Here is a 27,988-nt window from a genome sequence, read left to right as displayed (position 1 = left end):
CCAGCCAATCAGAGATATCGCGGAGCCCAAAGAACTACATTTCCCAGAAGCCTCTTGGGTTCCGCTTTGTTTTTCAGTACCTGAGGCCGCCGGACCGGTCCAGCCACTAAGCGGGCGGCGGCTTTGCAGTGCCTTACAGGCGCACATGGTCCCGCCCTGACCGCTCTTGGACTGGAAAGGGGCGGCGCCGGCAGGGTGGCAGGTGCACAGGAGACCAGGGGTGCCCAGTGGTCCCGACCTGCTGCCGAATGTCTGTCCCCGAGGAGGAGGAGACGCTGCTGCCGCTCACGCAGAGATGGCCCCGGACGAGCAAGTTCCTACTGTCCGGCTGCGCCGCAACCGTGGCCGAGCTAGGTACCGGCCGCCCCCGCCTCGGCCTCCCCAGCTAGTGGCCGCGGCTTTGCGGCTGGGGGAGGGATGGGCGGGCAGCCCCGCTCCACGCTGGAGCATCTTCAGAGGTTGCGCCCTCGCAAGGATGTGGTCAGGTGCCCAGTAGGCCAGCTTCGGGAGGAGCATGGATTGGAGGCGTGCGGGGTCCTTGTCTTCCCATCCCCGGGGATGTTGTCTTATGCCTGAGCGAGTACTCTTGGGCTCTTCATGAGCCCTCATACCCCTCTAGGAAACATTTCCTTTTTGGAATTATAGTCCATTTGTTCACTTGTTTTTTATCCTCCGTGGGATCCTCATTTTCAAGGTTTATAGTCTTATGCAGCCTGGGAGTCTTTTAAGATTCCAGGGCAGGGCAGGGGCCAGGGGTCCCCACCTTGGAGATTTCAATTACTAACCATTCCTACTGAACGTCTGCCTAAAGTCACCCAGCCACATCACTTCTTGACCCTGTACTTGTTTACTCTACAGGAGGGACTCTGAGAAGTAATTTTTATAAAAATAGTAAATTCAAGGCAGGGTAGCTATTAATTGGGGCGTTAATATAGTCGATACAGTAGTGGGTCCTGGCTCTATAATTGCAAAGACCCCTGTGTAGCCTTCTTTCAGGCTAGTTGGGCACAAGCAGAGAAAGACATTTACAATTGCTGCCTGTTGCAAGAGAAGCTATTTTTGTGTATCACAAGAACATCATAGAAAGAACAGATTCATCTGTCTAAGTGAGTCAAAAGAAAAAACAAAAAGCCCACAAATGAACAGACCACCTAGAGTGGATTATGGTACCTTGACAGGAGCAGATGGTGTTTTGTTGGGGAGCGGGGTGGTGAGTGCAACAGTGGTCTCTGTGAAGCTATTTCAGATTACCCTTACATTTTCTTGTCTATTAAAAAAAGAAAGACAGGGGGATGTATCTAGTGCATTAGTCATTTGAAAATGTTACTCAGTCTTGTCCTAGCAGAGGTTTATCTATCTTTATAACAAGCATAGCCCGCACTCTGTTGTTTCCCCTTTAGACTCTTTCCTTCTTGCTCTTGGGCTCATGTGTATGTCTCTCTCCTCTCAAAGTTAACAGAGCATTTTTCATCATTCACTTTCTGAAATAAAATCTGCCAACGTTTACAGATGTCTAAAGTCAGATGACTGAGTGATTAGAACAGTTTGACTCCTCCCTAAAGCTCATTGGCTTGTCTAGGAGCACTCCTGTGCAATGTGCTGGTGAAAATTATATGAAAAAATAGGGATAGGAGGCTTAAGGAATGGAAACTAGCTGGTGGAGGGGCCTACACACCAGTTCAGCATGAGAGCCTGAACTATGAAATAGCCAAAACAAAAACAAAACAAAAAAATATGTTTTGGGAAGCAGAATTTATACTTAGAGGCTTCTACCTCTTTATATATTTTTAGCTTCATATACTAATAAAACACTTTTTAAAAGCATGCATATGCAAGATACATCTGTTTAGGGAAATTATTTGCTAGATGCTTTTTTCAAAACTTAGTGGAAATATGTAAAACCCCTTCACCCCCTCCTTCTCTCTCTCTCTCTCTCTTCTTAGAAAAGGCATTCATGGAGTCTGGATCAGGTAGTGGTCACTGAAAAATCTTCTGTACTATCAGCAATGTTCATGACCTCATCTCAATACCCTTCTTAGAGTTATTCAGGACATTGCACTGTGGCGTAATAGGTCTAATCTTCCTCATGTGGGTGGCTAAAATATGCTTTTAGGTAAAAAAAAAAAAAAGTTTCTAATTTGACATGTAGACAAGTTTTCCAATGAATAAAGTTGAAACTAACAAAGAACTCATGAATGGACCATGGGTAAAACTTGTTAGTTCAGAAAAACATAATTTTTGAAGAATTTTGAGGATTGCCACCCCTCTAACTTCTAACTTCATTGCATCTTCTGCAGCTCAAAAAAATAATTCTGTGGCTTGTTCTTGTGGGAAAAACACCCATGACATCATAGAATTCAGCTTCAAGTTTCTTCTAAATTTGTATCAGCTCTCAAATAGTAGTGGCTGTGGTCAGGGAGACACAACAGAATGTGGCTACTATAAGCTATTACTCACTGGGGAAATTGAAGGGAGTTGATAGTGAACATTTTTTATTGAAAAGAGATCAAGGGTTGTCCTACTTTTGTGGCATTCTTTTGGTTTTGTGTTTATTGTTTTGTTTTGTTTTGTTTAATCTGGGGATGATCTTCGATGCTTTAGGGCAGTGAGTCTTAGATTTGAGAATCTGTCTTCTAAATCACCCTTCTACTAATTCAGAATGCCTGTGAGTGGGATTGGAAGTGTGTACTTTTCACAGATTCCCCGGCTGAGTCTGCTATATTCTCGTATTTCAGAATCTCCAAATCGTGGAAGAGTATTAATCCTATGATTTTAGAAGTTTTGTTTGTTTGTCTGAATGTTTTGGGTTTTTCCCTTTGTTTGTTTTTTATTTCATTAGCAACCTTTCCCCTCGATCTCACAAAAACACGACTCCAGATGCAAGGAGAAGCTGCCCTTGCTAGGTTGGGAGATGGTGCAACCGAATCTGCCCCTTATAGGGGCATGGTACGCACGGCCCTGGGAATTGTCCAGGAAGAAGGCTTCCTAAAGTTGTGGCAAGGAGTGACGCCTGCCATTTACAGACACGTAGGTATTTATCTTGATTCTAACTGGTAAGTTTGTTGAGTTCTGTATTTTTTTGCTTTTCAGCTGTATCCAAAAATCCAGCAAGAACATTGTTTTATTTATTTTCCTCACTGATACAGTAAATCAGTAGAAGAAAATATTTCCAGTTGTTATTTAGGAGTTAGTGCCCTAAGTTTTGAGAATGGCATATGGACATATTGAAACTGTCCAGGAGATCCTTGGGCCAAGCTGGCCAGCTAGGCTAGCTGGAAGTGGTGAGCAATAAAGTCAAAAGTGCAGAGGACAACAACTGATGTCAGCTTCAGACCTCCGCACATGCACACATGTGCATTCGGAGCCACACTAATAAGGTTCTACACACACGTGCGCATATCTACATGCCAACCACACCACACACACATACACATGGGGGAAAAAAACAATAAACTACCACCATATCTACAAAGCACTTTAAGATAATTGAATAAGTGTTACCACCTAGTAAATCTTGATATAAAGGGAGTTATAATTGTTTCGACTTGGCTGTATGTTTGAGTATTTTTCCCTGTTTGTTCTTTAATGATATAAGACAAAGAAACATGAATAATTTACATCATTTTTCCCTTACTTCAGAGACCTTAAATACAGTAAAAATTGAAGTAGGTTTTAAATTCAGAGTTCTGAATGAGCTTCAGGTAAATGTTTTCATGTTCTTTGAAAGTTAAAATATATTTATCTTTGCCCTGTACATCAGAGATCAGCTAGGCTGACCTGACAGAGGGCAAGGAGCCTTGCCTCATCTAGCTGTGGCACTAGGGTAGGCAGAGAACAGGTGAACCTACCTTTGTCTCTGTTTCCAGACTAAGTGCTTCTTTGGATTATTAGTGGTAACTGTCATAGAGAAAACTTTTCTAACCCTGCTTGCTTCCAGGGCACCACCCACAGGAATGGGCTTGTAGACTGGAGAACATGAAGTTGCTTCAAAAGAGACGCTGAGACTGTATGACCTTAGGCCTCTTCACCTTAGTGCTGTTTCCTTGGCCCAGAAAGCATCAATTTTAATCATGTGCAGGCTTGCTGTTAATATTCCATTCTTCACATGAGTAGGTTAGTGTAGAATTTTTTTAAAGAGTCAGAATTATGCACAGAAACCTATAATGTTTTATAATTTATTATTTTTTATGAAATAACAAGTCAAGCTTCCTAAAAGTTTGGTATTTCATATCAAAAAATCTCTTGTATGGGCACCATGTACTGAATTTAATGATGCATTTTCTATCTTCTAAACTGTTTCTCTTTTGGACCCATTACCTTTCCGTGGTTTGCCTCTTTCATTTGTGTGAGCCACTTCGTTGTTCTCCAGTTGAGATCTTTCTCGGTGTGCCTAAAACCTGGAAGGGAAGAAATGTTAATGAATTCTCTGGTGCAGTTACATTTGTTTATTCAGAGAGAAGATCCTTTGTATACCAAGCTTCCTACTTTTGTGTTTGAGTTGAAATCAACAAACAAAGCTATTTTGTGGGGTTCCTTTTCATTCTGTTTCTGCTCCCCTCCCTGTGGTAGTTCTCAAGATGGTCCAAATTGACCAGGAAGACAGGCATAGCTCCTCTTTCCTAGCCTTCCTGCGAGCTCTAGAATTCAGAAACCCTTCAGACTTTGAGCTTAGATGTAGTTGTGTGTAAGACAATAAATGGACTCAAGTTTGGTGAATTAATGTCTGTCAAAAAATAATAAGTAACCAACACTCAGAACCCACCTGGAGAAGCCATGAGGGAAAATAAGAAGTTAATTGCTAATGAATTTGATAGTTGCTGTGTTAGAACAGGCAATGTGGGCCAAGGATACCAAGAGCAACTTTCCCCAAAACACAGTGAGCCAAGTCCCAAAAGATGAAGAAAGATAAGCAAAGCGGAGAAGGGAGGATTTATTCTAGAGAGATCAGACAAGGAGTCAGAATTCCTCCCCTGAGAGATTAGTGAGGCCAGGTCACAAGGTCCTCTTAGTTCTTTAGATACAAGACTGAATTTGCGTTTTCACGCTCTGTTTTATGCAGTGTATTCAGGAGGCCGGATGGTCACCTATGAGCATCTCCGGGAGGTTGTGTTTGGCAAAAGTGAAGATAAACATTATCCCCTCTGGTAAGTTTAGTTTGGAAAACAGTATGTCATGACCACAGAGACTTTAATGTTTACTGATTATATTTACATAAACTTATCCACTTGTACTAAAATTGCTTTTCATAACAGACTTAAGGAATAATAGAAATCCAAATAAGTGAGAGTTGTGTACATACTGTGTACAGATACATAGCAGTGCATATGTACATTACTCCTGTTTATCCAATATTTTAATCTTAACTAATCCAATGGTTGGGGAGTGGAGACATGCCTACATGCCTATTACTCCAGCCCTTGAGAGGTAGAGGCAGGAAGATAAAGAGTTTAAGGCCAGCCTCCGTTACCTGTGACTGTGTCTCAAAAACAAATAATAATGAAGAATTCTATTGGAGCATCACTAATTGGAGCATCCTTTTTCAAATGCCATTGTCTTAGCTTTTTATTGTGGTGATAAAGCACAATGACCAGAAGTAACTTGGAAAGGAAAGGATTTATTTCACTTACACTTGCAGGTAAGAGACCATCACGGAGGATAGTCAGAGCAGGACCTCAAAACAGAAATGAGGAGGTGGGGCCTGAGGCAGAGACCACAGAAGAATGCTGCTTACTGGCTTGCTCCCCTTGGCTTGCTCAGCCTGCTTTCTTAAATAACTCAGAAACACCCGCCCAGGGAAGGCACTGCCCACAGTGGCATAGGCCCTCTCAGAATATCAGATATTAATCAAGAAAATGCCCACACAGGCTTGCCTATGAGCCAGTCTGGTGGGAGACATTTGCAAATCCCTCTTTTCAAATGACTCTAGATTGTGCCAAGTTAATTCGAGACTAGCCAGCACAGGACTTTTATTGTAGCTAGTCTGTTTTAATGAATATGAAAGTAGTACACTAAATCATTGCACGGCCATGTACTTTTATAATTATATTCAAACGACACCAGTCTCACTTTCAGAAATGCTTTGGTAAATTCAAGGCACTATATACCCGATAAAGTCCTTTAAACCCTTTACATCCTAATGCATTCTTCCATGTGCCTTTTACTTAGATACCATTAATCCCAAAATTAATTTTCTCAATGAAAAATTATTCTCTCAGAAAACATCACCCAAGAGTAAACTAGCATCTCTCTAGAGGCGAGCTAATTTGTAATTAATGCATGTTTTGTTTCTGCTTTTTTTCAGGGTCTTTTTTTCAGGTATTATTATAAGTTTTTGTGTGGTCCAGTTTTTAAAGCTTGTGTCCAGGAAGTACACCATGTTTCCCCTTTTTTGTATCAGTTCTGCTGAATGAAGGCTAACAGTAAGGTCTATCGTCTTCTGCGCTGGACAGCTCTTGCTTGTTTCAGACAGTGGGCTAGCATAGCCTCCCTTAGGAATCATGTGAAATTTCTTAAAGAAAAAATACCTGGGAGTGGATTTCACAGTCCTATAAAGGACAGCAGGCTTCCTGCAAAACTTGTTTTGTATTATTCGGACCCTTTTTATAACAGAAGGAAGACACTGTATTGAAGATACACCCTTTGTCAGTTCTGCCAAAGCACATTTAGCAAACAGTTTTATATTTAAAGCTTCTTGTTCTCTGAAGTTGAGGTTGTCACTTAATTTTTTTTCTATTGTCCTTGCTTTTTTTTCATTTTTATAAGTTTTTTTCTTTCTTTTGCTTTTAGGTTGTAAATGTAGAAGTTTGGAAAAGAACGTTAGCAGTTGTGGGACTTGAACCCATACACTAATGTACTCCATTCCCAAGATGTAAGAATAATGAATACATTTGATGTACTTTAAACCAAATCCTCATTGTCCGGGGTATTTAGGTGCCTCTGGTTCTTTTGAGTCACTGACTTCTTTGGCTTCCTGGACACTACGCTCTTTGACCCTTGAGCATCTCTTTGGCTCTCTTTTGTCTTTTCTTCTTACATGGGCCTCCAACTATGATTCTAAGGGCCAAGGCAAAGACCCAGCCATAGTCATCAGTGTTTCACAGGGAAAGCCCAGTGCTCCAAGGATGTGTGCTCATTCCTGAATGTTGAGGAATTGTGTTCTCTTTTCTCTGTATGCCTGGTGTGTTCCTGTATCTCTGTAGCCTTGATTACACTTACAGGCTGAGATCCAAATCAACCTGTACAGAGTTGACACTCAGTTTCCAGGTGGGTCTCTGTGACACAAGTTCAGTACTACATTCTTTCGTTTTGTTCATGCCAAAGACTCATATTTCCATCATATCATTGCTTATTAGCAGGCCAGTGAGAAGGCTCAGTAGATGAAGGAAATTTGCTTCCAAGCCTGAGTTAATCATGGGGACTTAAATGCTAGAAAGAGAAATGACTCCCACAAGTTGTCTTTGTCTTCTGATTCTCTCTCTCTCTCTCTTTGTGTGTGTGTGTGTGTGTGTGTGTGTGTGTGTGTGTGTGTGTGTGTGTGCGCGCGCGCGCGCGCGTGTCCCTCCCCCCTCTCTTACACACACTAAAAAAGAGAAAATTTAAAGAACCATAGTACCTTTATACAATAAGAATTCCTATGGCAGCTTTCACCACAGCCATGTGTGTTGTTCTTCCTTTTGAAAACCTCAGGGCTTTGAACTTAAGAGATGGGCTTGCATCCCATTTTTCTCCCTTAACAGGGAACATGGATAAACTGCCTCACCTCTCCCACCTTCGGTTCTCCCCACTGCACAAGTGATGCCTACCTTTGGATGAGATAATCTACTAGTGCCTATTGCTTTAAAATTTAAAATTTATAGCCAGACAATGGGAGGCAGAAGAAGGCAGATCTCTGTGAGTTCCAGGCCAACCTGATCTACAAAGCAAGTTCCAGGATAGTCAGGACTATTACACAGGAAAACCCTGTCTCAAACAAATTGTTTTTAATTATAACAGAAATTATAAAGAGTAGTTCACAGGGGCTGGAGAGATGTTCAGCAGCTAAGAACATGTTCTGCTCTTCTAGAGGACCAGAGTTCAGTTTTCAACACCAACTCCAAGGGATCTGAAGCCACCTTCTAGCCCCCTCAGGTACCACACACACACACACACACACACACACACACACACACACACACATACACACACACACACACACAGAGAGAGAGAGAGAGAGAGAGAGAGAGAGATTAAGAAAAATACTTGTAAAATAGTAAATAGCTCACCATAAATAATCCGAATTTGTAACATTAAAACAAACAAAAAACGATAGCTAGCACCCAGGGAAAACAAGAAAAGCATTTTGAGAGACCCAGTTCCCAAAAGAAGTATAAATGTTCATTACACATGTCAAAGCAAGTAACATCACTAATAAACAGGGGAATTAATTCAAACTCCCTTTAAAGTGTTGTCAAAATGTAAAGCAATAGAACCTTTTATAACATACACTGCCTATTAAACCTTCTAATGTGTGATTTGGGGTTGCAACACTGTGATTGTTATGGCTGAATCCTGCTCACTGTTGGCTGAGAGTAGAGGAGCTTTAGCCTACAAGTTTCTTCAGAGGGAGGAAGGCTATCAAACCTGTCACTTGGAAAACCAGCTCAGTCATGGCTTAAAATTGGGGCTTCCCCATCTTCACCCCTTAGGCTGATTGCATGTCTGCTGTTTTTTCACCCTGCAGTCATAAGGCTAGGGACAGAGAATTAATGAGACCAAGTGTCTGTACCATTACAGCCATTTTTCTTTCCTTTTGATTCAGGTGGAAGGATTTCAGATTTTCCCTTTAGTGCCTTTTGATCCCTGGACCTGCCCACCAATAAAGAGTCAGGCTGTCTGCTTTTCTGTCCTTTGTCTGTGTTTTACTGTATCTTTAACCTTCTACCCAGGGCCTATGCAAGTTCAGTGTGGTTCCCTTATAAAATCTGTGAAATGGGTGACAAAACAAAACAGCAAACCAACTGTTCCCTTTGCGATTAGGAAATCGGTCATTGGAGGGATGATGGCTGGTGTCATTGGGCAGTTTCTAGCCAACCCCACCGACCTGGTGAAAGTTCAGATGCAAATGGAGGGAAAACGGAAGCTGGAAGGGAAGCCCTTGAGGTGAGTCACCCAGGAAACTTACTTTTCCTTCCCATTTTCAGTCTCCTGTTTCTTGGACGTTTATCTAATACCTTGCTTTTGTGATCTAATGTCTACTAAAGGAGTTAACACTGATGTTTTCCATTTGAACTTGCATCTGTGAAGAGGTATGCTAGCCCGACTGCACAATGACTTGCATGTGCTCTGTATCGTGTGTTTATAACTCTTTGCTCCTCCTCCTACAAAAGGCAGTTAGACTAGTTCCCTTGTTGTACCAAAATTCTGATCCCCCAAATCACCAAGAGAACCATTCTGATGCAAAAGCAAATAGTCTTTTATTGTTTAACGAGTTAACTGTCTTAACTCAGTTCCCTCTTTAACCCAACACAATCAATGGTGTAAGAAGGACCCAGGGGAACATCGAGGCGGGGAATTTATTGGGGTGAGCAAGGGGAGTGTCTAGGGGGTTCACAACAGTCTCAGGATTAGTGAGCTTCTGAGCCTGGATGACCTGGCCTGAGTTGATTGGTCAACTGGTTGTTATGGCCTATAGGCCCTCCCAGGGCAGTTGCTATGCTGTACATGCCCTGTTATGCCATTGTTACCATAAGCACATCCAGAGTCTGCCAGCTAACTTCTGATTGGTTCCTTGCCACATGGAGGGTATCTGACCTCCTAGTGACTGGGGCAGGTCTGGCAAGATCAGACATGTGCTGAGTCAGTGGTCTACATCTTACTGGGTCTTTTCTGCAGCCTGTCATGGCTGTTAAAGCAAGGGGCTGGGTGAGGGTCTGGTCCCTTCACCCTGATCCAAGTTGATATAAACAATTTAGACAGCCATGTATTGTCTTTTAGGCTTGTAATGTCAGCACATGGGAGGCTAAGGCAGAATTGCTGAGAGTGTGAGGCCAACCTGAAGTAGGAAGTGAACTCAAGACTACCCTGGTCTATAGGTGACACTGCGTTTCAAGAGGAGAGATAGTGGGAAGGAGAATGGGAAAGAGAATGGGAAAGAGAATGGGAGGGAGGGAAGGAGAGGGAGGGAGGGAGGGAGGGAGGGAGGGAGGAGGGAGGGAGGGAGGGAGGGAGGAGGGGGGAGGGGGGAGGGAGGGAGGGAGGGTGGAGAACAAGAGAATGAGAATTTAATCCCTAATACTGTCACTATGTGCTGGCATACTAAAAATTACTTATCACACAGTCTTTGTCTTTCCTTTTTTTTTTTTGTTGTTGTTTTTCCAAGACAAGGTTTCTCTGTGTAGCCCTGGCTATCCTGGAACTAGCTCTGTAGACCAGGCTGGCCTCAAACTCATAGAGGACTGCCTGATGCTGCCTGCCAAACCACCCAGCCTTGTCTTCATTTTTATAAAGAGATTCCTGATGGCTAGCACTACTGTCTCTAAAAACCTTATTTTTCCTTTTGGAAAGAATGTTGAAAGGTCAATGATGCTAATTTCTTTTAGCCTGTTTCTTTTGGGAAAGGATAGGCTCTGATAAGCAGAATGTCCCAGCCAAGGATAGTGCAGGAGACCTGAGCTGAGTATGAAGAGCTCTGCTCCTGCCAATACTCTGAGCTGGACCTTATGAGCAGGGCTGGTGCCTTCCTTGAGTGTTCACCATTGAACACTCTCTAGCCTGCCCTGCAGTAGCCTGAGCCTCCTGCAGCATTATGTGGGTGGGGAGGGAGTGCTCATCAGGCAAAAGACAGCACTCTGACTTAGCAAGGGGCTACACTGCCTGTCCTGTTGCCTTTCTAAGAGCTTCTAATCTCTGAAAGCCTACTACAAAAACCCAGAAGTACACGTGTTCATCTGGGCTCCATTTGTTTCTGTTTTTATATGTTGGGTGGATAGCTTGCTTGCTTTCCTTTGCCTCTAATGTTGGGAAGTTTTGGTTGGCTGTACTTGATTCATTGTAAGAAAGAAAGGAAGGAAGGAAGGAAAAAGAAAACAGCGTGTGGATCTCAGGACCATGGGTTCCCATGTAGACAAATCACAGGAGCGATTATGCATGTCAAAATGGCACATTGTCCCTGGGTGAGATTCAGAGACTGTGGTGCCTACATAAAAGCCACACAGCTAGCAAGTGAAAAGCAGGAATCCCACTCCAGAGCCTCTTGGGCTGCTTTTCTCTTAACAGACACTGGCAGATTGTCTCACATTCCACTGTGGTTTTCCCCTGCATGCAAATGTAAGAGCAAAACAAAGATAGGATGGTAATTTTCACAAAGATGATGTTATTTAATTAAGAATTCTTAGATCCTCTTTTCTAGTTTTTGACCTAAAAAGGAAATCTTGCTTATGAGATAAAACTTTTAAAAATTTTTATTACCATTATGTCATGTGTATGGGTGTTTTGCCTGCATGTATGTCTGTGTACATAGGGAGAAAGCCAGAAGAAGATATTGGATCTCCTGACACTGGAGTTACAGGTGATTGTGAGCTGCCACGTGGGTGCTCGAAATTGAACCCAGGTCCTCTGGAACAGCAGCCAATACTCTTAAGCAGTGAGCCATCTCTCCAGCCCAAGATGATAAAAGAGTATGAGAGAGTCAGTTTTTGCTGCGTTTGGGGCATGTTAGGAAGTGATCTATCACTGAGCTACACCCCAGACCTGAGTCGGTGGCTTTTTAGCATTGTTTGAGTGTATATGTATTATATGTATATGTATGTGTGTGTATATATATATATATATATATATATATATAGAGAGAGAGAGAGAGAGAGAGAGAGAGAGCCCCTATATCACCAGTAAAGTGGAGGCTAACAACTATTGCTTTCTCCTGTAATTAATGTGAGAATTGGTGATATAAAATTCCAAATAATGGTATTTTGACCATTTTACTAAACTTTGAAGAGAAAATGACAACAGAGTTTATAATGCTGCCCATTAGAAATGTTTAAATCATGTTGGGCATAGCAGTACATGCCTATACTCCTAGTACGTAGGAAGTTGGGGCAAGAGATTTACAAGTTTGAGGCCAGCTTGTGCTAAATAACAAGACTCAAAACTAGAAAAGAAAAAGAATAGAGACAAAAAGGAAAATGTTGGGATAGAGATTGGGTCAGCAGTGAAGAGCATTGGCTACTCATGGAGCAGGCCCAGGTTCAGTTCTCAGCACCCACATGGTGGCTCACAGCCGCATGTAGCTCCAGTTCCAGTGGGATCCAGTGTACACTTCTGGGTCCATAGGATCCAGGCATGTGGTACACTTCCATACATGCAGACAAACCACTTATACATATAATAATAAATCATTTTTAAAAGGGAAATGTTTGAATCAAAGGTTGACCTTTCAGCAGCAAATTATTCAGATTATCTAGAAATTAACTCTTATAATCCTTTAATTTCTAATTATTCTGAATGAATATTATTTCATTCCTAATTGTATCTATTGACCTTTGTTGACTTGTGCAGATCTGTGTGCAAGACCTGGGTTTGAAGACCTTAAAAAATGGAGGGGACTACAACAGTCTAATGCTGTAGACAACTTTACTCCAGGTTCAGTGTACACAAATGTCACAGAGAAAGCAATGATCCAAGGAAGGTTGTTGGAGTTCAGAAAAACACATAAATAAATGTCAGTAAGCAAAGACTAAATGTTAACAGAGCAGCTCTTCCCCAGAAATTTCTCAAGACAGAGCAATTTAAACACAGTTGCCTGACACATACTATAGATTGTATCTGGGTAGACACAAAGCAAGGCAGAACTGAGCACAACACTCAGCATGTCATTTCACCAGATTGGATTCTAAAGCTATGTTCTGACATCCAACAAGAATAAACATGTCTTGTAAATTGAGTGCAAATAGTTGTTGCAGGAGGCATGCAATCACATGTGGGACCAATCCAGGTAGCAGAATGCACTTGAGGTCAAAGGCCCCCTGCCTTTTGTCCTGGAGCCTCTCCCACAGCTCCCCAAGGCCTTGTTCACCATCCCTCATTCCTTTGCCTGTGTGAAGGTGAAATTTACACGTCTGCCTCCCATGTGCAAGAACACAGAGACTAACATTTCTCTGTTATTTTCCTTAGATTTCGTGGAGTGCACCACGCGTTTGCAAAAATCTTAGCTGAAGGAGGAATACGCGGGCTGTGGGCAGGCTGGGTACCCAACATTCAAAGAGCTGCGCTTGTGAACATGGGAGGTAACAAGCTTCTTGAATCTCTAAGCTGTCATCACCAAGTTATGAGAGCCAACACTGGGGTGTGCAAGGCATTGTACTTTTCAATAACAGGAAGCAGTAACTGAATGTTTTTATCTTGGAGCATTTTCACCCCATTCAGTGATGTACAAAGAGGACCAAAGACAGAAAAGTGTTCCCATAAGCAGAAAAGACCAAGCTATCTATGGCCTCCTGCCCCAGTCCAGACTTTGAGATGAAACTGACGTGTATAGTTGCCTGACAGTCACTCTGCCCAGACGCCCAGGTCTCGGTACCTGAGGCTCAACCCCTGTTCCTTTATAATTATTCCTGAATAGCATGGTGTGCAGCCTGGAAATGGGAAAGTTCCTCCCATAATTTATCTCTATCCCTCTCATATTTAATTACTAGTTTTTTTAAAAAAAAAAATACCATAACTATAAAGTTTAAATTGGTCAATTATACATCAAGGAAGGTAGAAAAGACTAAAACCCATATTTTGGAAGGTTGAGTCAGAAGAGTCGTGAGTTCAAGGCCAGCCTGAATTATAAAATAAGACCTGTGTCATAAAAAATTTAAGACATATCAGAAAAATATTCTTATTTAGGAAATGCTATTAATATAGTAATATATTACTAGTAAAGCTATACTTACCACTATTAGGGAAAATATAAGAGGGGAAACATTTTAAAACTATATGTTGACAGATACCTTTTTTGAGAAGTTAGATATAGCCTTCCCTATAAAGAAACATTATTTTAAATGTATATCCCTAATTTTATATCTTCAAAATCCAGAACACATAAAAACATACATGGGCATAGCATTTCATAACACCAAGAGGCTAATGGCCATACCACCACCAGTCTTGAAATTGGCAATGACTATGCTTCAGATATAAAGTGAGTATGTCTATACCATGGGTACTGGTGTGCCAGCCATGTTTGTTCACCAAGATGAACTTGAAATATTCGAGAATTAGAATACAGGAAAGATTATAAGCAACAGGGTCCAGTAAAGAAGCAGCTTGTCTGACTTGTTAAGGATACAGAATTTGGGGTATAGAAATGAAAGCTGTGTTTCTGTCATCCTAGTTTTTCATCTCTGGGGACAGTCATCTCATGTGTATGTGCAAAGCAGGCGTGTAGATGTCAAAGCTCCCAGCTACTTCCATCTTCTAAAATCATCTTAAACCAACCTCCCAACCACAATACCTGCTACTTCAGTATCCTTAGTAACCATCTTAGTTAGGGTTTTATTGCTGTGAAGAGACACCATGGCCACAGCAACTCTTAGAAAGGAAAACATTTCATTGGGGCTGGCTTACAGTTTCAGAGCTTTAGTCCATTACATCGTGGCAGCATGCAGATAGATGTGGTGTTGGAGAAGGACCTGAGAGTTCTGTATCTTGATCAATGGGCAGCAAAAGGAGGCTGTGTCACACTGGCCAGAGTTGAGCATTTGAGCCCTCAAAGTCCACCTCCACAGGGACACGCTGCCTCCAGTAAGGCCACACCTCCTCAAGTGCCATTCCCTACAAGCTATGGGGCCACACCTATTCAAACCACCACTGTAAACTTCCAACAGAAAAAGAAAAACATCAAACTAACTCCCAGCTATCTAACTGCCCTCACCATCCCCCCACCCCCCCGTCCCCATCCCCACAGTTGTACAGGCGATCTATCCAGAGAGATTTCTCTAGTCACTGATCCGGCATGACGTCGGTGTCCTTATCACCTTCCACTGGCCTCTCACTAGATAACCAAGTGGGAATTGTGGAACATGATGTACGATTCTGCAGAACTTCCCCAGTGCTTTCAGATGCCTGAGCAGTTCATTGTGTCTGCTGACAGGAGCTCAGCAGTAAGCTGGGAGCTGAGAGACCACACCCCTGCATGAAAGAAGCTGTTCTTCAACTCTGCTTTCAGTCTCATCCCCCTCTGGTGTGTGATTTTCTTCTATACATCCTTTTCCATGTCTCTGCAGTTCTGTGAGGTCATCACTGCCTTTCTCTTCAACTGTGTGTCTCTGTCCTCCACGACATGGGGAGCCCCTGAAGGCAATGGCCATGATTTTACTCACCTCCCCGCTCCCACAGTCTTTCATATGGACTCATCAGATGTTCAGGGCTTAATCAGTAAAAGAATCCTTTCTAGGATGGGTATGTCTTTAAGGAATCGATGTGTAGTGTTTTTTGAGAACTCAAGTAACAGATCACTTACATGTGGAAGGGAGTAAATCTGTGTTCTGTGTCACTCCATGGAAGTCTGCTCTGTCTCACTGGTAGCTAATTTTTTTTTTTTAACAAGCTAATCCTTGTGATTGTAATTTCTCAGTTTGTTCCTTCCAAGTTTGCCTCAGCTCTCTCCCAAGTTCCAGTTGCTTTCTCAGGGTCTTTCTCGGACTGTGTCACCTTGAAGGAATCTAAACTAAACTTCATTATCAAACCACTTCCTTCTCCATTCTTCATTGTCTCAAAATACCCCCCAAACCATCTTGTTGTATTGGTAGGAGATTTGTCTCTTTCCTTGTCCCTTGTGTTGGGTAGTCACTGAGGGCAGTTAATTCTATCTTCTCTTTATCACTGGAGCTTCTTTGTTCCAGAAACCACATCAGTGGTCCTTGGTACACCATAGCCTCTTTGCCACACCATCCCTGAACTGGCTTTGCAAAGGTGACCAATGCTGTTGTCGTGTTAAAAAAAAAAAAAAAAGCTGTCTGTTTCCATCTTTATCTCCAAAAATAATAGCTCTTCCTTTTATATTGTTCTAAGCAACTTAGAAGCTTGCCTTCATCTTTTCTTTCTTCTTTTTTCTATATTCGATCTGCCAGCCATTTCTGCTTTCAGAATTTATGCAGAAGCTAAGCAGGACTCCACAACACCGCTACCAAGCCAGCATCATCTCTTACTAGGATCAGTGTGATGATCTCCTTGTCTTCCTACAGTGTGACCTCTGAGCCTCTCCACAGTAACCTGGGCCAGCACTGTCCCCTGCAGTCCTCTGTCTGCTGTGTGTGCTCTGCCACCCCAGCCTTCTGCATCATCATTCGCCTTCCAAGCCGGCTTCTGCCTCATGACAAATGCTTTCCTTTCAGCTATCTAAACAGCCATTTTTCCATGCTTCCTTTAGGTCTCTGGTAGATGTCATTTTAGCAAGAGACCTTCCTTTTTCCCCAAATGTCAGGATTCATCGCACTGTCTGTTCTTTGGGCTCCTTTTTCTTTTCCCACATGTCTGCAGAGTGCTTACTTTAAAACCTACTGCCATCTGGACATTTGGTGGTCTGTTTTGCTTGTTTCATCTTCCACCATTGAGCAGAGATGCTCCTCTTACCGACTTGCCCCAGCTCCTAGAGAATGAGCGTCTCTACCCTCAAACATGTTGTCTGTTCTCAGCACACCACACCACAGTTCATTCACCTCTTCTTCACTGTGGGTCATCGTCATAAACCCCAGCACTGTGGTATAACTCTCCAGTCTAAAATTCTTTAATAACTTTCTATTGTCATTAGAAAAGAGTGTGATAAGCTTAATGTACAACAGGTCGAGATCTGTTGGTTATAACTGGCTGGGTCTTAACTAATCTACCTCAGGTTCAGACAGAAATTTCCCAGTCCAAAGACCAAAACTTCCAGAGGGTAAGATAGCTAGATACAATGAGTGTCCATTCCTGCTTTCTTCCTTGCCTACTATTTGTAGCTTTGCCTGACTCTGCTTAAAAAAAGAATGGCATCTTCCATTCTGCTGCCCTAAGTCCAGCCCTAAGCCCAGCATATTCTTAACACAAAAGATATTCACTGGTGAATGAATGACTACCCAGCCCTTTTCCCTTTGCCAGACTTAACCACCTATGATACAGTAAAGCACTACCTGGTGTTGAACACACCGCTTGAGGAGAACATCGCCACTCATGGTTTGTCCAGGTAGGTGGCTATTTTGAGCCACTTTTGTTTTCTCTATTTCTCTGTTTAATTTTACTTTTAAATATGTGTATGCATTTGTGTCTGTTTGTGGCCATATACATGTGAGTGCAGGTGACTCCTGAGACCCAAAGACTATATCGTATCACCTTGAGCTGGAGGTACAGGTGCTAGGACCTACACACTCTTCTTCCGTAAGAGTAGCAAGAGCTCATAACGCTCTGCCATCTCTCTAGACCCATGCATGGCCATGTCTTGAATTGTTGGCATCAGTTCTAACTTTGGGGATCTTTCGGTCAAGAACATTATGCTATGGTCCTGAGAGAAGGATGATGCTATGTTCAAAGAGTCATTTTCTTCAAGTTTGTTGCTACTAAAATGTGGGAGGGACAGATAAAATCATGGCATATTTTAGATTAAACTCAGCAAAGATTTGTAACATTTGGCTGCCCCAGGGGGCAGTTTCTGATGATGGTCTCTTTAACCCAATTCAGCAGATATGTGTGGCCTTCTGGGCTGATTGTCCCAGTCTGGGTCTTGCAGTGGCCCTGCCTAGGGAGCTCACCAACAGGGAGAACTAGACAAGTGTGAACACTATGAACAGTAAATAAGGAGAGAAAAGAATAAGTCCATACAGGCCTCAGAGGAGTGAAGAAAAACAAACAAAAAATCAAGCGTAGAGGGAAGGGTTATAGCAGAGGGTGCAGAATTAGCCATGAGTGCTTGAGGGATGCAGCTCTTCAGCATTCCTTCTCTCTGACACACAATTCCAACTTCTCCATCAGAATGGGGGACTTTTGGTGTCTGCTGTCCTTCATGTCACAGGGATTTGTCTCAGCTGGCTCCTGGACTTGTTGCCAAAGACCGAAAAATCTTCAAACCCCCTACACTATTGAGATGACCTTAGACATGCAGAGTAATATGAATATTCTCAAGTTGATATTGGAGTTACACTCCCTCCTTCCCTGCCTACCCGCTCTCCCCCCCACCCCCATCCATGTGTGTGTGTGTGTGTGTGTGTGTGTGTGTGTGTGTGTGTGTGTGTGTGTGTGTGCCAACAATATTCCTTTGTACATGCTACTTTCTGGCCTTGTAACACCTCCTCCAGATCTGCACTGACAGGTGACTCAGTCACCCCTACAGCCTTTCCCTGCCTGCCTGTCATGTGTTTAATTGGTTCACACATGTCATGTTTGCCCATTCTGCTTTTTCCTAGCACTGGTCAGTATCTGAAGACAGCCATTTTTCCCTGTCCTCTCCCTGAATAGCATTTAGACGTACCCAAAAAAGGATTTCCTTAACCATTTATTATAGTAGTAGTGGGGGGGGGGCAGGTGTGGGGGTGTAAATGTGTGACTGTGTGCCATGCAGGAGTGTGGGGGTCAGAGGGCAGCTTTCAGCAGTCCGCACTCCCTTCTACTATGTTTCATCAAGCCTGCCTGACAAGCACCTTCTTTTCCCAAGCTATCTCAAAGGGAACAATCTTATCTCTCTTGCCCTACATGAAAGGAAGCCTGGAACCAGGAGGCACATATCTGCTGGCTGGCTATGCTTTAAATATTTCCTGTCCCTTTACATAATTAAGCATTAATTGTAATCTCAAAGAATACTTCACACGCCATTCTTTTTCAGTATTAAATGCCTTTTTTTAGAATTTGGCAGCTACTTAAATATTCTCTTTAAATTTCATTTCTTTGTGTCTACAGTTTGTGTTCTGGACTCGTAGCTTCTATTCTGGGAACACCAGCTGATGTCATTAAAAGCCGAATAATGAACCAACCCCGAGACAAGCAAGGAAGGTAGATAAAGCCCGTAGTGCCCATGTGCTGGAGTATCAGCCGCACTCTCGGTTTTTCAAAGATGCTTTCTTGTAGGTCTATATGATAGAGATGCGTTTGTGTGTTTTCCTGTCCAATGGAGCAATTGGTCACATGAAATTACCTTCTCTTTGTCTGATGCACATATACTAAACCTTTGGGGACGTGAGTGAAAGGTCATATTATTTAGACACGAAGTAGTCACTGTGGCTTTATTGTTTTCCAAGCGTTTTGAAAGCTTACTCTGCTAAGAATTTGCAGACCGCTCTGTTCAAATCCTGGGCTCTTAGGTAACAGGATGTGATGTATTATAAAACAGTGTGTTCTCTCTGGAAGTGGTTGGATGCAGTGAGCTCAGAGAGGACCAAGGGGCGATAGGAAAGAAAGAATCCACAAGGAAATGCCTGTGCTCAAATGAAGATACCTATGTCAGTGAATCGCTGATGCTCTTTGTTCTAAATAAGCAGACAGCATTTGATAATAACCTTCCCTAGATGGCTTTATTTGCATCTCTGTTTACACAGGAGGAAATGTGACAGTGCTCTCATTCTCCTTGCAGGGGACTTCTGTATAAGTCATCAACTGACTGCTTGATCCAGGCTGTCCAGGGGGAAGGCTTCCTGAGCCTGTATAAAGGCTTCCTGCCATCCTGGCTGAGAATGGTAAAGATGGGGTCTTCTGTTTTTTTTCCTTTATTGTTGTTTTTTTTTTTTTGTATTTAAATTACATGTACCTTACTTTGCATTTTCTCTTATGGTGAAGGGCTTGGCCCTGCCACCACAACAGGCCCATCCATCCTTTGTTTTTAAAATACTTTTTTAGGTTTTTGTTTTTTCACCTGTCCTTAGAATCATATTTCCTTTCTCGACAAAGCTAAGTGATCCATTATTTATTAATAAATAGGCTGACAATCTGTTGTAGATAAAGACACACTATTTATGATTTACTTATTTGCTGTCTTCTTATCTAACACACCCTGGGCTGGGGTGTATACACAGATTTCAGAATGGAGCTCTTCTGAGGAAATTTTGCTGTTTCAAAATGTGTTATTTTGGTGACAGAGTTATCCAGGTGTTGTTAGCACAGAGACCCTGCTTTAGAAGAAGGCGGTGTGCCAATGCTTCTGCCATTTACTACAATGCAGTGAGACGCAGCAGTAGAGTCAGTAATGTAGTAAGGCTAACTAAAAGCAAGGCACTTTTGAAATATGGATGAGCTGTGGAATTAGAAACTCAAACAATCAAAACTTGACATAATAGAATAATAATACATAAATATCTCTACCCATGTTTGAGTGCATGCCTTGTAGTAAGAGCTTGTCCTTAATAAAAAACTGTAAATAGCAAGTTAACAGGAAGAATTGCTAGTGCCATGGAGATACACAGGGTCTACACTGGGGAATTGAGAAGGCCTCCTTAGAAAAGACTTTTGAACTGAGATTTGAAGAATGACTAAGGCTAGGCCATGCAAAATGGTGAGAAAACATTCTCCAGAGAGGGGTGGAGGTATACAGAGAGCCTAGGGGTAGGGAGTAGGAAGCCCAACTGGCCAAGATGCAGAGACCTAAAAGAGGTGAGCAGAAGGCGAGAGAGAGAGAGAGAGAGAGAGAGAGAGAGAGAGAGAGAGAGACGAGAGAGAGAGAGAGAGAGAGAGAGGCAGGGAGCAGCTGAAGTGGGCCCTGTGAACCATGCATGCTGGGGTGGCTTGAGGCTTAGCCACTTCTGCACTTTTAAATCTAAACTCTGTCTTCCCTGAGTTGAGAAAAAGGCCTGGGGTGATCAATGAAGCTTAATGGTGGAGCAGAAGGAAGTCAGGCAGTGAGGGAAGAGGATACCTTTAATGGGTATTTGGGGTACAGGAGACTGATGAGCTGAGGATAGCAGAATGGCCAGAGAAGATAAGGAGAAAAACAGGCCCTGGACAATTGGTGCTGACATCAGTTTGATCAAAAGGCATCATTTGCAGGGCAAGAAAACTGTAGATTCAATCAATTTAATTTTTGATACAGATAGTTCTGGGATGCCACTAGGACATCTGAATGGACAGATATATAGAAGACTACCTTCCTATCAGAATTGGATCAAAACCAGAATCTTAGAGGGGAATGTAGGGATGGAGATGCAGGGAGTGTAAGTACTGTCCACTTACAGATGGAAACCGGGAATATGTGCTTTCCATCACTATGGGATAGTAGCTGGTTATTAACAAGAAAATTGACAGCAAAAATTCTTAGCAATGTCTGATAAAAATACGTTAGTCAGCCTTTCATTGCTGTAACAAAATACCTAACACTGAACAAAACAACCCGAAAGAAGAGAAGAGTTTATTTGGTCTCAGGGTTTCAGAAGTTCCAGTCTACGATCAGCTGACTCCACTGCTTTTGTGGGCTGGTGAGGCAGAGCATTCCTGGCAGGAGCGTGTGTCAGAGCAAAGTTGCTCATTTTATGGTGACCAGGAAGTAGAGAGGGCTCTACAGAAGGGACCAGGGACTGGTGCACCCTTCAAAGATTCCCCCCTACACACACCCTGCCCAGGAAGTAGAGGGACAGGTTCACACTTCAAAGACTACCTAGCACACACCCTGTCCAGGGGTTGTTGTAAAGTGCTTGCTGTGTAAACATGAGGACCAGAGTTGGATCCCCAGCACCTATGTAAAGAATCAGGTGTGTGGTATGCACCTGTAACCCAAGCCCTGGGGGATGTGAGCAGATACATCTCAGGGACTCACCAACTGGCTAGTCGAGCAGAAAAGAGGAGCTCCAGGTCTCATTGAGAGATGGTATCTCAAAAAAACAAGGTAGAAAAGCATTTGAGGGAGACACCCATCCAACACTGACCGCTGGCTTCACACACACACACACACACACACACACACACACACACACACACACATATCCTAGTGAGCACACCTGCACACACATACATACAACACCCACACACTCATGGCACCCCGGGGACCTACTTTCTCCAACCAGGCAACCTCCTAATGAATGAGTTAACTGTCTATTGATAAGGTCAGTGCCTCCATGATCCCATCATGTTTCAGTAGTGCCACCAGCTGGGGACCAACCCTTCAGCATAAAAGCCTTTGGGGGAAACACTTTAGATTCAGACAGTGATACACAGTGTACAAAAACTAATTTAAACAATGAAACCCCACCTTATTTTGGTGGTCTTGATTTGCCTAAAATAATTTTAAAATTGAGTATTTCTTATTTAACTATAGATTTGAGGGAAGGGCAAGGCTTACACAGAAAAGGAGCTATTAGAGGTACTGGTCACACTCAAGAATAAGATGCTCATTTTGTCAAAGGAAATGACAATGAGAAATAAGTAGTTGAAAGTTATAAAAACGGTGAGCATCAGTGGAATCACTTTGTACATCTCTAGTGCTCTTCTCATCCCAACCGTGGCTTAGCCCATTGAACTCTCCCAGCTATCTGTGCTGTGAGCTGCTGTCATATCCTCCCTTTTATAGAGGAGGAAATAAAGGCATAGCACCCTCGTAGATTGACCAAGTTAGGCCATTAACTGGTATTTCTTAGCATCAACCCCAGGCAGTGTGACATTGGAGGACATCTTTCTAAGGAGCTTGTCTCTGTAAGTGGCATGAACAATACTGTGTGGGAGTACGGATGACACAGAAAACATGGCTGTAACCTTTAGCTGTCTGAAGGCCACAAAAGGCTTCAAAGGGTTGCCATTGTTCTGGGCTATCATGATTCTATAGGCTTTTGTCAAACAAGAGAGGAAGGAGTAACATGAGCATCAGCATCGTGTGTGGAAGTAGAGTGACACAGGCGTTTTCTAAAGCACCTACTATGTGCTAAGTGCTTCACACACAAGAATCGTTTCTAAATTCGTACAAGAACACAGTAAGGCAGACATTGTCATTTACATTTTCAGGTGGAAACCAGGTCTCTGTGTGTAAGAGATTTGCTCAAGTCCATATGGCTGTGGCAGAGCACAACTGTCCTCCCAGCTGTCCTTGACTCTGACTCTTCTTTCCTTACTGGTTCAGTGCACTGAGTTCCTCAAGATCTTTTAGTTAGTTGATAGAAATCTTGAAAGAATAAAGAGAGATGGGGGCCGTAGAGATGGCTCAGTGGTTAAGTGCTTGCCACAGAAGTGTGTGGCCCGAAGTACAGATCCCTAGAACACACATAAATGTCATCTCTGTGTGGTGGCCTGCTGTAATTCCAGTCTCTGAATGCAGAGGTAGGGATCCTCAGAATAAGTGGGCTAGCCAGACTAGCCATATCAGTGAGCTCTGTGTTTGATTGAGAGACCCTACCTCACTGAATAAGGCAGAAGAGCATTTGAGGATGATTCCTGACATCAACCTTGGCTCCTTCCACATGCATGCATGTACCACACACACACACACACACACACACACACACACACACACACAGTTCACATACAAAAAACTAGAAGGCAGGGGTGTATAGAGATGGAGGGCTGGTACCAAAGAAAGGCTCCCCACCCAACAAGCATCATCAGGGTGCTTGCTATTGCCCTGTTGGTTGCTGCTATGTACGACTGAACCCAGACATCTGACTCATAAACACCTTCAAGTATCCAGCTAGCTTCACTGCCGCTTAGGATTAGGTCAGAATAGCTGGTGTATTCACACCACACAACACATTTGTTAAGTCGCACAGGCAACTGATACCTCTGGGCCAGCATGTTCTTCATAAATTCAAGCCCTATGTGAGCCCAGGTTAGCACTGGGAGGTCGCTTGCTAAGCATCATGGCGGGAGGGGCTTATTTGTAAATTCAAGATGGAAGAATATCAAGCCAAGAGAGCTTTTGAGTATCCAGCTGTGCAGAAACGGGAAGGGGAAAGGACTTCAGTGGGCTCAAGACAAACCCGAGGCAGCAGAACAGGACTGTATGCAGATGGATCATTGACAGTAGTCACAACAGTGCTGGCGGGGAACTCAGTGAGTCCTGCCAGCATGGGTGTGTGGAGGCTCAGGTAGTCCCATGCATTAGCGTCCCACAGGCTTTGGCTACATGATCTCTCTCTTGAACTCACTTAGTACCCCACTAAACCCCACCACAGTCCTTCCCTCCAGGCAGAAGAGGCATGTTGCTTCATCCAGCCCCTGCAGTTTCGAACCTGTAATACTGCATTCATTATGAAGACCAAAGCTGACACAACCACACCATTAGCGATGGCTGCAGGGTCCTGCCTCCTTGGTGTCTCTGCAGTTTCCCCTACTGCTCCATTTCTGATGACAGGGGAATATGACACATTCACAGCTTCGCGCTTATGATTTCAGCTGTGCCTATGCAGATCAGCTCATCGCTACTTGGTAAATCCTCAGTCTGCCAAGGCAACATGTTGAGAAATTCCAAACATAGGCATCTGCATTCCTTTACAAACACACTTAGCAAATTCTGTTTAGATTCTAGCTGGTTAACTCTGCTCTGCAATGGGAATCCTCTCTAGGCACTGATCAGAACCAAAGTAGAGAGGAATCCCATGCAAGCACCCTTTCTCTGCTATGCCCACTTGGTAGTGTTCATGTCTCCATCCCCATCCTTCCTGGTTCCTGTGGGTGTGGTTATTCAGATTAAGGTCAAGCCATTCTGAGCCAGGAGCTCCTTTTTCTATGTAGTGTGAACTTGCTTGTACAGATTATAAGACATCTGGGACTGAGATTTTTATGACCCAACCCTTATAGGCTGATCTTTGTCTTCCTCCCTTTCTAAGTGTCTAATTGGAAAGCAGTTTAATACAGAAGTCAGGGCGTCCCACATAGAAAGAACCCTGTGGCCTAGTTCCACACCACATCTGTGGGCAGTGGACTACTGAACCTCAGCATTCTCATCTGTAAAATGGAGATATCTTTTTCTCTATTGAAAGCTGTTTTTAGGGGACTCTGTGCTCAACATGACGTGAAAATGCTTTGTAAGTTTCGAGGTGATTTACAAAGGTAAACAACAAGAGATTTGTGGGGCCTTTTGTTTCTTTACAGGTGGGTTGAAAATGACTATCACTCAAAGATGTATATGCAATATGTAGAATATTTGTAATTGCTTTAAAATATGCACTAACCTCTTTGGTTAATCTTTCAGACCCCTTGGTCAATGGTGTTCTGGCTCACTTATGAAAAAATCAGAGAGATGAGTGGAGTCAGTCCATTTTAAGCCCTTAAAGCCAGAGTGCTCGTTGTTACTGAACAAGGGCATCTGCAGCCCACGCTCCCTATTATTTCTACCTCTTTAGGAAGATACTTTACTCCACAGAAACTGCAATTTACAAGGGGCAGCACTTTCTATTTCTATGAAAACCAAGTTCTCTCTGACTCCACTCTTTTTCTAAGAGTGATGTGTCTGGTCCCAATCTCTCAAGACCAACCACTGAGACCCAGTGTGGTGTTTCCTAAAGAATGGAACCTGGACCACTTTGACCTTGGACCAGAAGGTTTAGACTTTGAGCTGCTGATCCCTGCAAAAACATCTGCCTAGAGGAGTGCCAGAGGGAGCCAGCCCCTCAGACCTGGATAGACTTCAGCGACGTGGAAGACTGTAGTGCTTAGGAAACATATATATCCACAGTGTGCGCCAGTATTCATTGTTGCAGTGTGACAACTCACTCTTCTGTTATTAGACTGCACATATTGTAAACTACAGGGAGGCAAGTGAACGTTCAAAAGTAAACATTTTGAGTTTCCCTAGTGCTGAAAGAAGTTGCTTTACAGCTTCTGGCAAGGAAGGCAACTGGAAGTGATGGATTACAAGGACAGCAGCCCCCTGCTGTCAGGGCCCCACCTTTACAGATGTGCTCACTGGTTGCCACTCCTCCATGCACACTAGAACCTAGTAACTTACCCTGACAGCCACAGACTGTCTCAGTGAGAGCAGAACCTTCTTGCGCCGTGTGTAGCATACCCCATTATAACCTACATTTGTCAGTAGCTCTGAGAATCGTACCAAATGGAAACACAGCATATTTGACTGAGATTCAGCTCTCAGGGTCATGTTAGGAAGCACCTTGTCATGTCATCAGCTCTTCCTGGGTGGTTTTGGAGCAAGACCAGCATGAAGCCAGCTCATTCTGATGTATCTCCTTCTGTCCCTGTTCCCTCTGTCACAGAGAGCAGAGGACAGAGAGAGAACTCAGATGCCATTCTAGAACCTTCAGAAGCCTAAGTATTAGTCATTGAATTTTACTCATACTCGCATAAAACGTGATGAGTGTACACCATCTGTGGTTCATGACAGTCTCTCTGGTCTTTGCATCTAGTTAGTCCCTTTTCTTGTTTTCAAAGGGTTTCTCCAGAGTCACCTGCCCAAACCTGCTTCCCCAGCCACAGACACAGGGAATCTCTGGATGGATGGGCTACAGCTAGGGGTAAAGGCTGGAGATGTTACTAGGAAAACTACGACCACTCAGGCCCAAGGTAGACCTCAGAGCCAACCACATAGATGTCCTGATGGACATAGATGCTGGCTTGCAGCGTGACTGTGTGGATGGATAATCACTGCCATTTTAAAGGAGGAAGCACACTTTTAAAGATCTTTCAATGTGTGTAGCTGTCTCATTTTTCTACTTGCAGAAGGTAGAATTCGATCTCGTTACGTCTTCAGGTTGCTACCTTTCCATTGCGTTTGTCAGTCTGTAATTGAGTTGCTAAATATATATAGTCTATATTACACTATATTATATGCTTAAGTCTCTAAGTATTCTGCTCCACAAACTGAATCACTTTGGGGAAGTTTTGGTTTTCCTATGTTTTGTAATGTTTATGACTAAGTAAAAGATGGAATTAAATAATTATATGCAAACTGGACTATTAAAAATTGGCTTGGCTTTATTCTTTTGGGGGCTTGGGACTGAAACACCACTCAAGTACTGACACATTGTTCTTTGGTTTCTAAATCCATGTGAAATTGTTTAAAATCATCCTCTGGGATCATCAGGTTGAACTCTGTCACTTTTCAAGTTTAGAGACTGAAGCCCAGAGAAAGGAGGTTACTCAAGCTGCAAAGTGCAAAGCTCCTGATTATTATGGGTATTATAGTGGACCATCATTGTACACTAATAGGTGCCCGAGCAACTTGCATCAGCTTCATGACAACCTGGTCTCAGAGTCTTGAGTCATCCCCAGGGTTTTGTCTTGTTGTGTTTTTTAATGTTGATTTTTTTTGTCTCACACGTCTTCAGTAAATCTGTGTTGCCTGCACATGAAGTTTAGGATTAGATGAACTTGAACACTAAGACTCTGCATCATCTGGCTGCTTGCTGTGTCTCTTACAGATATCCCATTACACCCAGGGTTTACTAGGAAACTTGGCTTCTTGGTACCCACTTGGAATATGCTTGGTCCTTTGCAAAGTGAACACATGAGAAGAATCTTGTCTTTAACTTTCTCACTTTCCTACTGTGGAGCTCTGTGAAACTTCTCAAGTTTCCTGAAGCTCAATATTAATAATTCTAGACATTTTTGTTTCACATTTTTCTCTCATCAAATATTTTTCTTATTGAAAAACTACACATTTTTGTTATTTAGTTCTCTGTTCTTTATAAGCAAATTAACACATATCTAATTAAAGGAATAGCATTTCTTAAGGCTAATTTTAATTAGAAATATTTTTACATTTTATTTTTTTATTTTACATGTGGGGGGTGTTTTGCCTTCATGTGTGTTTATGTACCACTTGCATGTGGTTCCTAAAGAGGCCAAAAGAGGGCATTGAATCCCCTAGAACTTAAAGTTACAGATGTTTATGAGCTGCCATGTGAGTGATGGAAGTTGAGCCCCAGGTATTGTGGAAAAACAGCCATTTCTCTTAACCACTAAGCCATTTCTCTAGCCCTAGGAATAATATGTGTGTTTAGAGAGCTTCAGGCCCTGTTGGATTATAATCCTTCAGGGGTAGGACTAGGTAGATCTTCTGATTTATGTGAATCACTGCCCTCATAGCTGTGTTTATTTATTTTGTTTGTTTGGCTGTCCTCAAGAAAAATTGTTTATTTCT

The 27,988-nt window shown here is 42.9% G+C and overlaps 1 protein-coding gene across 3 annotated transcripts; it reads left to right on the top strand.

The window, feature by feature from the left end:
* Positions 1-85: 85 nt before the first annotated feature.
* On the top strand, positions 86-26,799 carry Slc25a27 (solute carrier family 25 member 27). Of its 3 annotated transcripts, XM_027387450.1 has the most exons (10): positions 296-354; positions 1,039-1,106; positions 2,840-3,031; positions 5,060-5,144; positions 9,016-9,138; positions 13,147-13,259; positions 17,095-17,179; positions 18,883-18,975; positions 19,553-19,655; positions 25,082-26,799. In XM_027387450.1, the coding sequence occupies exons 1-10, from the start codon at positions 296-298 to the stop codon at positions 25,151-25,153; spliced, it is 993 nt and encodes a 330-aa protein (XP_027243251.1). In that variant the 3' UTR covers positions 25,154-26,799. The 3 variants fall into 3 exon arrangements, with proteins under 3 accessions (XP_035308670.1, XP_027243250.1, XP_027243251.1); XM_035452779.1 differs by lacking the exon at positions 1,039-1,106 and having other exon boundaries at positions 86-354; positions 25,233-26,799; XM_027387449.2 differs by lacking the exon at positions 1,039-1,106 and having other exon boundaries at positions 86-354.
* Positions 26,800-27,988: the final 1,189 nt, after the last annotated feature.

The sequence above is a fragment of the Cricetulus griseus genome (genome assembly GCF_003668045.3).
Source record: "Cricetulus griseus strain 17A/GY chromosome 1 unlocalized genomic scaffold, alternate assembly CriGri-PICRH-1.0 chr1_1, whole genome shotgun sequence".
Taxonomy (NCBI): domain Eukaryota; kingdom Metazoa; phylum Chordata; class Mammalia; order Rodentia; family Cricetidae; genus Cricetulus; species Cricetulus griseus.
Note: the sequence above shows the minus strand (reverse complement) of the source record. Positions and strands in the feature narration are given on the sequence as shown.